This window comes from Canis lupus, chromosome 33, assembly GCF_003254725.2.
Source record: "Canis lupus dingo isolate Sandy chromosome 33, ASM325472v2, whole genome shotgun sequence".
NCBI lineage: Eukaryota > Metazoa > Chordata > Mammalia > Carnivora > Canidae > Canis > Canis lupus.
Window position 1 is genome coordinate 29,517,906 of NC_064275.1, and position 12,394 is coordinate 29,530,299.

The following is a 12,394-nucleotide window of genomic DNA, read 5'->3' on the forward strand; positions in this document are numbered from 1 at the left end:
CCATGCAGGAGCCCGACGGGGGACTCGATCCAGGGACCCCAGAGTCACGTCCTGGGCAGAAGGCAGATGCTCAACCCCTGAGCCCCCCCAGGTGCCCTGAACACATTTTTTAAAAAAATCATTAAATGACCTCCTGAATACACTGTAGTTATTCAGTATTTGCTGAATGAATGAAGTTTTAGTCCCACTATCCCAGGTCTGGCCTCGGTTTTTTGGTTAGTTTTGTTTAGCAGCTCTTCCCTGGATGACAGCGCCAAGCCCTCAGCTGGTTTCCCCTCTAGAAGCTCCTTCACCCGGACCCTCCCTCCGCCCCCCGACAGGGACCCTGGAGGCAAAGAGGGCCAATGAGGCTGCCCAGAGGTTTCCTCCCACTCTGCTCCCTCTTGCTCGAGGCCAGCTATGGGACACCCTCTGGATTCGGCTCGGGAACAGGCGGGGACACCCAGACGCCGTCTCCGGGGATCCAGGCCCTGGAACCCTGCTCAGTTAGCTGTTCCCTCCGGCTAACAAAGAGCTCCTCTCCCTCGATGGCTGACTTCGTCTTGCCGTTCTCTCCTGTGCCCACTGTGCCGGGATATGGAGAGGCCCTGAGCCTCTGGTGGGACCCCAAGGGAACCATTCGACCGGAATAGTTTATTCATGAGAGACACAGAGAGAGAGGCAGAGACACAGGCAGAGGGAGCCCCATGTGGGACTCGATCCCAGGCCCCGGGATCACTCAGTCGGAAAAGTAAGGCCAGTTCAATGGGGAGAATCCTTTTACAGTGCAGGCAGATCAGAAACTACCACGTTGTACACTCTGAATACCTTATAATCATATCTGTCACCTATATATACCCCCAGGAAAGCTGGAAAAAGGAAAAGAAAGGAAGGCCGGAGCCGGGGCACGGGCAGGGTCAGGGCTATGGAGGGCAAGGGCGTGAGCTCTGCAAGAGGGGGCGCCGGACAGAGCCTGGTAGAGGTGAGCGGGAGGCAGAGCCGGAGTCGGGAGGAGGCAGGTGTGTCCACTCCCCGAGGTCAAGGATAAAGGGAGCGTTTTCAGGGAAGAGGGCATGGCCAAGGGTGCCGACGCGGCGGAGGATGGAGGCAATTGCCTCCGCTTCCTGAGCTGGGTGGCCACGGTCCGCCCCTGGGACCACGCGCGGGGCCAGGCCCTCTGGCTGGATCCTGTACTGAGGAAACCTCCCGGTGGGGCTGGACGGGTGGACCCAGGAGGGTGCGGACCCACCACCCAACCCCAGGGACGAGTCCCTGAGACCCTACTGAGCAGAAACAGGGTGGGACGGAAACTAAACAAATTGTTCCTTTAAAGTCACCTGATATTTACGTCTCAGTCATGTTTGATTTTTGGCTTCTCTTTCCTGTGGCAGGATATTCAAAGAAAACAAATCTTTAGAAGCTTCAACTCCAAAGCAAAGAGGCCTCTGTGTGCCTACTTCTGGTCTCCGCTTTAGGAACAAACCTCCTTTGCTCTTTGGTCTGAATTGTGTCCAAGGCAGACAGAGCCTCCTGGCCAAGACGGGGTGCAGCCCGAGTGTCTGCTACAGCATCAGAGAGCCCGGCCGGACCAGACCTTGACACCTTGCCCGGGCTTCCACTCCAGGGGCCCAGACGGACCGACGGATGGTGGTGCCAGCTGGGAGCAGAGAGCACGGGGCCACATCCCTGCCCCAAACCGAAGTCCTGCCAGCTCGCCCCCTAGGGACCAGATACTTGGTGGGGAAGACAGGGAGCTGAGAAGTCACCCAAGGAAGGCAACCCAGGCTTTGCCTGGGATTTGGAAACAGGTGGTCCATTCTTGGCTCTGGTCATTTCCAAATGACCCAAAAAGCTAGAGAAAGAGGCCCGAGGAGGGGAAATGGAGACAAATACTGGAGCCTAAGCAGGCCCTCCTCCTGCTCTCTTGACAGCAACCCCACAGCCGCTGGGTTGTGGCCTATGCTAGGTGGGGACCATCACCACAACGCCGCGAGGTGCCTTCAGATACAGGACCAGGGGCTCCGAGAGGCTAGAGGCTTTCCAGGGCCACAGGACCCTAAGCAGCAGGGCCTGCTTTCCAACTCAGCCCCCGGATGCCCAGCCTGTGCTCTGTCCATTGCATCGTCCCACTGCCCGGACAGCAAGAGGGCAGGCAGGACAGCCTTTCGGGTCTTGTCAGTGGCTAAGGAACAGTCATCTAGTGAACACCGGGCAGGGGATTTTTGCAGAGCAGATGGCCAACGGTCCTGCCCAGGGATCAGGACCCTTGTTTGGTGACCTAATGCAGCCCCTGCAACGGGGGGACAGATGAGTTTCAGGTAAAGGACCCTAATGTGTCGTTCAAAAAGCCCTGCCAGGGGCCCTGTCCACCTCAGGGTTTGTCCCCACGCCAGGGACCCTCCTTCCTGGTCACTGCGTCATAAACTGGAGGTCAGGGCAAGAGTAGCCCAAGGAGCCTCCAGAAAATTCTGTCCTTGTAGACAGGAAGACAGAGGCCTGAGGCCCAGGGTCACGTCCACAGACGTAATAGCAGCACCTTCCTCGCAAGTCGTCTAAGGATTGAGACCCTGCAAGCCGAGCAACCCGCAGTCAGCCCGCCGCTGTCCCTGGTGTCCTCACGATCTTGCCCACCGGAGCCACGGCCCTAGGGCTCTGGAAGGAAGGGTGCCTCCCGCTCTACAACGCAGGCCTCTGACCCACCTGGCTGTGCAGGTGGGGTGACAGGAGGAGTCAGAGGGAGGAGGGCTGGAACCCGGCCTCACCTGCCTCTAGGTAGGAGGCAACCTGGGGGTGCCCTGCAGAGCCCCCCCCCCCACCTGGTGCTTTGGGTTTCTTCTGGGAAATAAGCTGGCCGTTGAGGAGGGAGCCTTCGGGGCCGGGAGCCTCCAGCTGCACAGCGGGACTGCTGAGAGTACGGGCCTGGGGAGAGGAGGGGGCCCCCCCGCCACACTGCCGAGCCCCCCCACCCCAGGCTGCTCCGCCCCTGGCAGGGCCCAGAGCCTGCGGGTTCCCCACCCGCCTGGCTTCCAAGAACCACAGGCAAAGGTGTCACTTGACAGTTGGCAGACAGTTAGCTCTGTGTTCCTGGAAGCTGCAGTCCAGGAAGGGGGGGCGGGGGGCGGGGGGGTGAAGGGGGGGCAGGGCAGAGAGGGGCACGAGGGGAAAGGCAAGAAGCAGGAGCGAGGAGGGCTGAAGCCAGACTGAGCCGCCTGCCCCGTGTGCAGAGGCTGCCGGGAGAGGAGGCCAGGCCGGGCCGTGGCCCTGAGCAGCCCCACAGGGCGCGGGGGACTGAGTCCTCGGCCTCCTTCTCCTGGGCCACTGGTCACAGAATAGGAGCAACGTGGTGTCAACGGGAGACCCCGCAGCACGGGAGGCAGGGCCCGTGGGGGCCATCCTGCCGGTCCCTGGAGACGCGCAGGCCTCCCCTCCTTTGGCCCAGACACACCAAGGCCGGCTGCTCCCCAGGGGGCACCGCGGACGCCCCTGCAGCCGCCAGCGGGGAGCCCACAGCCGCCCGGCCGGCACATCCTATAGCCTCCCACAGCCTCCTGCAGCCTCCACTGGGGAGGCCGTGGTCACCCTTGGATCAAGCACCTGTGGGGTGCTGAGCCGGCCCCACCCCTGCCCCCCGGGGCCGGTCCCCAGGATGCCCCCCGCTCCCCAGCAGGGGACCAGCCCAGTGGGAGCCACAGCAGCAGCATCCTCGTCCGAGGTCGCGGGGCTCAGCTGCCCGGGCCAGGGGCCGGCAGGAGGCCGCATAGCCCGACAGCAGCGCTGACGCCACCGCTCAGGCGGCCTCGGGGGCTGACCCCAGCCAGTGGGACGGTCTGCGAGACCCGGACGCAGCCCGGGGGGCCCTGGGTGGTGGACACCCTATGGCTTGTAGGGCAGCCCCCCCGCGGAGTCCAGGGCCGGGACCACCCGGTGGGTGCCCCCCCAGCCCCGGGCCCGCGTGTCACGGGGCAGCCACCACCCCAGGAGGCGGCCTGCTCCCCCATCTCCAGGCAGCGGGGCACCTGCGGGGAGCTCGGGGTTGGGGCACAGGCCCGGACGGGGCACTCCTGCCGGGGCCCTGCACACCGTCACCCCGCGCTCCGGGCTGGGGCTCCAGGGGAGCACCCCTGGGTGCCAGGCTGCGCACCTGGGGCCCGGCAGGCGCAGCCCGCCCCCACGCGGAGGAGCCTCCGGCGCCCAGCACCCCCCTCAGCGGCAGGCCCCGGGCGGGGCGGCGGGCACCGTTATCACCCCCGGCGCAGGGCTGTGGGCAGGGCTGCGCCGGGCCCTCTTATCGCTCCCCAGGCCCTGCGCCGCAGTGCACTGCTGGCCCCGAGGATGGGGGGCTGCAAGGCGGGGCCCGGGTGGCTGCCCAGCTCCTTGCTCTTCTGGAACGGTCCCCGGAGCAGGAACGCGCCAGGCAGTCTGGCAAACAGAGGGAGCGCGGCCCGGCTTGGACACCATGTCATTATGGGCAAGCCCTTCCTTCCCGGGTCCCTGCCTGTGAAACTGGGGGGGTTGAGGAGGGTCACCCCGGAGCCCCGTGCGTCTCTAAAGAGTTAGGGTCCTACAACCAACCACCAGGGAGGAGGCCACGCAGAGGGAAGACACTCCGTCCCGTAGCAGACCAGCTGGTAGCAGAGTGGCCCCCAGCCCAGTGTGCTTCCCGGCCCGACACCCTGACCTTCTAGAAGGCCTGTGGAGGAAAGGTTTGCAGATGAAGGGATGGCTGCTTCCGGGCTCCCCATCCCAGATCCGATCCACACCATCAGGCTCCAGGTGTGGACTGGGAACATCTCAGAGGGGCTCCAGACCCATGGGGACTTGGCACCCTACTGGGTGGGCGCTCACTCCTTGGCTCCTGTCCAGGGACGGCAGGGCTTCCTGGGTGTGTGGAGAGCTGGCCCCAGAATTGGGCCCAGATAATAGCCCTGCTCTTATCAGTGGGCCAAGGGCTCCAAGGGGGGTGTGTCTGAGAATCAAGGGCAGGTTCAGCAGAAGAAGGAAGGGGGTGCAGGCCAGCTGAGACCTCCAGCCTGGAAGGAAGGACTCCCTGAGGGCACATCCAAGGCTTCAGGGACTGGTGTAGTGGGAGTCAAAGGAAGGGGCAACCTAGGTCCCTTGAGGAGCAGGGAAGCCTGATCCAAGGGGCCTTCCTAAAGAAATCCTAGGCACCTCAGGTTGGGGGGTTGACACAGACCCAGAAGCTACGTCCCAGAGCAGAAGGGGTTATGGCCACCTTTGAGAACCTGAGAAAAGTTATGATTCTGTCCTTGCCCAGTGGGGAAACCAGGGCCCAGGCTTTCTGGGAGATGATTCACACTTGGCTTAAGCCTTGGAAGACCCTGGGGCACCTGGGTTGGCTCAGTCAGTTAAGCGGCCGACTCTCGGTTTCGGCCGAGGTTATGATCTCAGGGTTTTGGGATCAAGCCTCACGTCAGGCCCTATGCTCAGTACGGAGTCGGCTAAAGCGTCTTTCTTCCTCTCCCTCTGCCCCTCCTCCCCGCCTCCCATCTGGTCCAGCTCACGCCTGCCCTCTCTCTGAAATAAATAATCTTAAGGAAAAAAAAAAAGACTTGGAAGGCCCTAAGTCTTGGAAGGCCGAGTCCCCTGTGCGGCTGGAGGTGCAGACCCCGTTGGCAGAGTCTGATGACCGGTCACAGGGCTCTGAAACCCGGTAGAGCAGCAGGGAGAAGGCAGGAGGGCCAAGCAGGACCAGGCCGAGGGTCTGGGGCTCCAGGCCGGCACCCCCTGGGTACCCAGCCAGCTGCCTGCACATCTCCCCATCCAGGCCTCGGCCTGGGTTCCTGGTTTCTCTTCCCCTCTGGCCCAGGCTCAGACCAGCCCAAGGACGCCCATCTGGGAGGGAGCCTGGGCCTGTCCTCACTGCTGGGCCACCTGAGCTGAGCTGCGTCCTCTGAAACCCCCCAGCCAGGTGACAAACACAGACATGTGTGCCATCCTGGGGTCGGGGGCTCGGGAGGCCTCGCGCCCTCTTCTCCACCTGCAACCGGGGACGGCAGGCTCTCCAGACACACAGGACGGCTTCCGCTTATAGCGTGGGCCCAAGCGTTTTAAGCAGGCGGCGGGAGCTGCTTGGGGCAAGGCCGAAAGCCAGGCTGCCTTTCCGTAGGCCGGGGAGTACCCTGCACCCCTTCCGGAGCCCAAGAACCCGAGTTCAGCGGGGAGGAGAGCTGAGGAAAGGCTTGAACGTGGAGGGGCCTGGGCACGGAGAGGCCCTGAGACCAGGGCAAAGAGGACAGGAAAGAGCTGGAGGCCCTGGGCTTGGGTGGGGAGCCCAGACAGCCAGAGCCAAGGAAAAGTGGGGGCTGGAGAGGAAGGGCCGAGGCCGCCAGGAACATTCCAGGTGGGAGCAAGAAGGAAGGGCGGCCTGGAGGGGCCCCCGCACACGGAACACCGATGTCTCCGTCACGGGTCACCCACCTCTCCAGGCTGGGCTGACGCCCCCGGAGGGTGGGCTCCTGCCCCTCACCCCCATCCCAAGCACGAGCACGCGCACGTAGGCACACGCGCCACAGGACATGATCCCTCGGCGACATCCCTTCCTCTCACCGTCACCACACCCTGATTCCACCCGGACGCCAGGGTGGCAGGAAGCAGTGTGGCTGCTCTGGAACTTCAGGGTGGCAGCATCACAGGGGCCCTTGACAAGACTTCAGATTCGGATTGTGCCCCCCCTCCCCGAGATTCGGGTCAGTGTTCCAGGGACCCCGTGATTCGAGGGCGGAGGCCCTCGGAGAGCACGAGCACCCTGTTAGCTGCTTGGCGGAGCAAAGGCCACAGCCACAGCGCTGCGTTCCCTGTGTGCCCACCGCACCCCTGCCGCTTGGCGCGCCCCCTGCTTTGTCCACTGATGGCCTTCCAGGAAGTGCCACCATTTCTATCCCCAAAGTCACACACTGGCCGCCAGAGAGAAGCCTCAGTTTGAGGTGGTTCCCGCCCCTGAGCCCGCTTCCGACCCGGGGGCTTGGGACCAGCAGGTGACCCCCCGGCAGGAGGCAGCCGTCAGGATGGCACCACTGGCAAGAAGGGCTGCAGAACTGTCCTGCCATGGAGAGCCCCCCCCCAGGGATGAGGAGCCAGAGGGTCCCCCAGGGGTGAGGAGCCAGAGGGTCCCCCAGGGATGAGGAGCCAGGGTCCCCCCCAGGGATGAGGAGCCAGAGGGCCCCCCCCAGGGATGAGGAGCCAGAGGGTCCCCCCAGGGATGAGGAGCCAGGGCCCCCCCAGGCATGAGGAGCCAGGGCCCCCCCAGGGGTGAGGAGCCAGAGGGTCCCCCCAGGGATGAGGAGCCAGAGGGTCCCCCCAGGGATGAGGAGCCAGGGGGCCCCCCCAGGGATGAGGAGCCAGAGGGTCCCCCCAGGGATGAGGAGCCAGGGCCCCCCCAGGCATGAGGAGCCAGGGCCCCCCCAGGGGTGAGGAGCCAGAGGGTCCCCCCAGGGATGAGGAGCCAGAGGGTCCCCCCAGGGATGAGGAGCCAGGGGGCCCCCCAGGGATGAGGAGCCAGGGCCCCCCCAGGCATGAGGAGCCAGGGCCCCCCCAGGGGTGAGGAGCCAGAGGGTCCCCCCAGGGATGAGGAGCCAGAGGGTCCCCCCAGGGATGAGGAGCCAGGGTCCCCCCCAGGGATGAGGAGCCAGAGGGTCCCCCCAGGGATGAGGAGCCAGAGGGTCCCCCCAGGGATGAGGAGCCAGGGTCCCCCCCAGGGATGAGGAGCCAGAGGGCCCCCCCAGGGATGAGGAGCCAGAGGGTCCCCCCAGGGATGAGGAGCCAGGGCCCCCCCAGGCATGAGGAGCCAGGGCCCCCCCAGGGGTGAGGAGCCAGAGGGTCCCCCCAGGGATGAGGAGCCAGAGGGTCCCCCCAGGGATGAGGAGCCAGGGGGCCCCCCAGGGATGAGGAGCCAGGGCCCCCCCAGGCATGAGGAGCCAGGGCCCCCCCAGGGGTGAGGAGCCAGAGGGTCCCCCCAGGGATGAGGAGCCAGAGGGTCCCCCCAGGGATGAGGAGCCAGGGTCCCCCCCAGGGATGAGGAGCCAGAGGGTCCCCCCAGGGATGAGGAGCCAGAGGGTCCCCCCAGGGATGAGGAGCCAGGGTCCCCCCCAGGGATGAGGAGCCAGAGGGCCCCCCCAGGGATGAGGAGCCAGAGGGTCCCCCCAGGGATGAGGAGCCAGGGCCTCCCCAGGCATGAGGAGCCAGGGCCCCCCCAGGGGTGAGGAGCCAGAGGGTCCCCCCAGGGATGAGGAGCCAGAGGGTCCCCCCAGGGATGAGGAGCCAGGGCCCCCCCAGGCATGAGGAGCCAGGGCCCCCCCAGGGGTGAGGAGCCAGAGGGTCCCCCCAGGGATGAGGAGCCAGGGTCCCCCCCAGGGATGAGGAGCCAGAGGGCCCCCCAGGGATGAGGAGCCAGGGGGCCCCCCTAGGGGTGAGGAGCCAGAGGGTCCCCCCAGGGGTGAGGAGCCAGAGGGTCCCCCCAGGGGTGAGGAGCCAGAGGGCCCCCCAGGGATGAGGAGCCACGGAGTTCCCCCAAGGGTGAGGAGCCAGGGGGTCCCCCTAGGGATGAGGAGCCAGGGGCCCCCCAGGGATGAGGAGCCAGGGGCCCCCCAGGGACAGGCACCCAGAGGGCCCGCTCCCAGCCTGAGCCCCCCCACCCCAGGGCCCCTTGCGGCGAGGCGGCCCGGGGCGGCGAGTTCCCGGCGGCGGGCGCCCCCTGCAGGTGGACGGGGGTGCGGCGGGGCACAGCGGGGGCTCCGCCCCGCGCCCCGCCCTCGCCGCGACCCCGACCCCCCCCCCCCCCCCCCCCCCCGCCCGCAGCCCGGGCCCCGCAAGCTGCCCCCCACGGCGAGGGCCTGGCGCCCGCCGCCCGCAGAGGCCCGGGGGTGCGGCGAGGGGCGGCACTGCCTGCAGGCGCCCCCCCCCCCCCCCCCCCCCCCACACACACACACGCTCCTCACCTCCTGGAGGGCCGCAGCCTCACCACTCCCTGGGGGACCCGTCCCTGGCTTGCAGAGACCGGGAGGTTGGGCCTGGGGGCCAGGCCCGGGCCCTGGGAGGGCTGGGAGACGGAGCGCCGAGGGGCACAGTGGCACGTGCAGGTTCTGCTTGGGCACCCAGTCGGACCCCACCATCCTCTGCAGCCAGACAGCTTCGGCCATGTACCTGGGGAGCAACAAGCCAGATGAGAGGGGTCATGGCCCCCCGGCCTGGTCCCCCTCAGCTTGGGGAGCACACAGCCCAAGGCGTGGCCCTGCAGAGAGCTGGGACCATCTTATCCAGGCTACAGTGCCCCTGTACCCCACAACCTGGGGCAGGAACCCACAAGGGCAAGGAAGCCGGGATCCCAGAGGCTCTCACATTGCCCTGCAGAAAACCCTGAAAGAAGAAGGGCATATAAGGGCCTGGGAGCTGGGCTGAGGGCCAGGGGAGATGCCTCGGCTTCATCCTGCCCCCCAGCCCCAGGGGCCACCCCTCGGGCCTCTGGTCAGCCAACTCACTTGGGTCCCAGCGGTGCACAAATCGTTAAATACCAGTTGTTGGCACAGCCGCGGTCGAAGGGGTTGTATCCCTGCAGGTATTGGCCCTAGATGGGGGCAAGGGCCGGAAGGAACTCAGATCCAGCAGGACTGGGCAGCCCCCCCCGCCCCCCTCCCCCCAGGGCTGTAGCTCCAAGGGCAGACAAGCAGGGACAGTGAGCCAAGGGCTCTGTCAACCCACCTCTGAGTAGCTCTCTGCAGGCACCCACTTCTCCTGCCTTCGCAGGGCCCCTGCCCCGTCACCTGTACCCCCTTTTGCAGTATCCCCCCTTTTTTGTTTCCTTTGGCCACACCATGTCCTCCTGCTTCCAGATGTACTTTCAGATCTTTCTTTTGTTGCTAAACTGCTCCAAAGACAGTTGCACCCCTACCGCAACTTCCCTACTTGCCCACCTCTCTCTCTCTTTTTTTTTAAAGATGTCATTTACTGGGGTGCCTGGGTGGCTCAGTCGGTTAAGTGCCTGCCTTCAGCTCGGGTCATGATCCCAGGGTCCTAGGATGGAGCCCCACATGGGGCTCCCTGCTCAGTGGGGAGTCTGCTTCTCCCTCTCCCTCTGCCCCTCCCCACTGCTCAGGAGTGAGAGCGGGGTGCCCGAGAGCACATTCAGGGGAGGCTGCAGGCAGAGGCAGGGGGAGCAGGGCGCCCCATGCAGGGCTCCATCCCAGGACCCTGACATCATGACCTGAGCCAACTGAGGGACCCAGGTGCCGCCCCCCCCCCCACCTCTCATTTTTTCCAAACGTGTGTCTTCACTGAATTTCACTAGCTAGAAGGGCGGTTGCGTGGGGCCCCCAGTCATACTTCCCTAACAAAATAACTTGGCCCTGGAAATCTGGACTGAAGTTCCTGAGCACCAATGCAGTGAAGGGCAAGGCCAAGGTCAAGTCCTCTCCTGGACATTCTTTTTTTTTTTAAAGATTTTGTTTATTTATTCATGAGAGAGACACACACACAGAGAGAGAGAGAGAGAGAGAGAGAGAGATAGGCAGAGGGAGAAGCAGGCTCCACGCAGGGAGCTCAATCCTGGGACCCTGGGATCACGACCTGAGCTCAACCACTGGGCCACCCAGGTGCCCCTATCTCCTGGACACACTTAACCAAGTTCTCCCCCAACCCACCCAACAGCCTCGCCCTCTTCCTCTTCCCCAGCACCAGCTGATTCTCTCCCTGACTTCAAGAGCCTCAGCTACAAAATGTCTGTCACAGGCCACCCCCAGCTCCCCCGTGTCCCATGCCCCTGTCACCAAGATTTTGACCTTCACCACTATTCTCCACGAAAACCAGTCAGGACCTCATGGAGAGAACATGACACCTACGGGAGGAAAAGTCAAGATGCCTCCACAATGTTCCACTGCTGCCAAAAGGCACCACTAACCATTGAGATACTTTGAGTCCTGCCCACTTTACCATGTTTAAAGCATTTAAGGGAACCTGATATTCTATTTGCAATTTTAACTAAATGGTTAGAAGAGTTTGATTACATTTACCATTAGAATTGTAAATTTAGAGAAAACTTTGACTTATTAGATGTACATGAAGTTTACAAAGGCATTGACTGTTCAACGTTTAAAGGAGTGACAGACAGTTGCCTAAAGAACTCCTTAGAACTCACTGAGAAGGGCAGCACTTTCCCCTCCCTACAGGAGAGCCTCTCAGATGTGAACAGAATCCAGCAGCTCAGAAGTCCCCTGACTGTCCTCTCTCACTGGCTCCAGACCCAGTTGTCCTGCTCCCGGTCCCCACCTCAAACGCGCTCGCGTCCCACAGGACAGTGACCAAGGTGGGCGCCTTCTCGCCCCATCCCCTGCGCCTCCGGGCTGCCTCTGCTCTCCGCCTGTCTTCCCCAGGATCAGGGCCTCAGGCTTTCCTCTCTCTCTCTCCCTCACTCTTGCTCTCCCAAAGCAGTTACCAATTTCTTTGTGTATAGATTCACCCATTTGCTCATAAATATTCTGGGGCCTCAACAGTGTCCGAGGCATTGCACTGGGGATGAGGACACACCATCAGCAGGGGAGTGATCAGGGCAGCGCGGAGAGGGGATGAGGGAGAGGAGCAGGGAGCCGGTGCCAAGACTCTAAGGTGCAGGCAGAGGAGCAGCAGCCCTGGAGAGTAGAGAGCTGGGCCCTAGGGGGCTGGGGAAGGGCCCCTGCAGGTGCATGCAGCACCACACTGCTGTGTGCAGCCTGGAGAGATTAGTGTTAGAGGCTGGGGAGCACTTGGAGAGCACGGCCTCAGTGTGCCCCTGAGCAGAGGAGCCGCCGCATGGGCTGGAGAAGGTGACGAATGATGCCGGTGAGCACAGCCGACTCGTTCAAGAAATATGGCTCTGGGGGCACCTGTGGTGGCTCAGCGGTTGAGCATCCGCCTTCAGCTCAGGGCGTGATCCCAGGGTCCTGGGATCGAATCCCCCATCAGGCTCCCTGCGTGGAGCCTGCTTCCCCCTCTACCTGTGTCTCTGCCTCTCTCTGTTTCTCTCATGAATTAATGAATAAATAGAATCTAGAAAGAAAGAAAGAAAGAAAGAAAGAAAGAAAGAAAGAAAGAAAGAAAGAAAGAAAGAAAGAAAGAAAAAGAAAGATGGCTCTGCTGGAGGGGAGAGCGCAACAGCTGGAAGGGAGGCTTGTGATGGAAAGGAGTGTTTGCTTTGCATTTAAGATGGAGAGACATGAATGCCTGTCGGTGATGACGATGACGGGAAGGAAGGTAATGACAGCAGCGATACAGAGGGCATTCGCTGTACTGGCGTCTCTTGTGTGTGTCTTACGCTTATCGACCCACGCTGCTGCCTTTTACAAATGGGACGACTGAAGCACCAGGCGGCTGAGTAACAGACCCAAGATCTCCCTGCTGCTGGGAAGCTCTGGTTTGAATTTCTGTAGCC

The 12,394-nt window shown here is 63.5% G+C and overlaps 1 protein-coding gene across 6 annotated transcripts in view; it reads right to left on the minus strand.

Annotated features, from left to right (window-relative positions):
* ZDHHC19 (zinc finger DHHC-type palmitoyltransferase 19) overlaps nucleotides 1-12,394 on the minus strand; it is a 33,991-nt gene that overhangs the window by 14,483 nt on the left and 7,114 nt on the right. For 3 of the 6 annotated variants that reach the window (XM_049105476.1, XM_049105475.1, XM_049105474.1), the window contains exon 1: nucleotides 1,317-8,584. In XM_049105476.1, coding sequence (XP_048961433.1) covers nucleotides 6,627-8,171 — 1,545 coding nt within the window. In that variant the 5' untranslated portion in view covers nucleotides 8,172-8,584 and the 3' untranslated portion in view covers nucleotides 1,317-6,626. Of the gene's footprint in view, nucleotides 1-1,316; nucleotides 8,585-8,933; nucleotides 9,139-9,473; nucleotides 9,560-12,394 lie in introns of those variants that run through there. The other 3 variants (XM_049105479.1, XM_049105478.1, XM_049105477.1) reach the window with 3 other exon arrangements.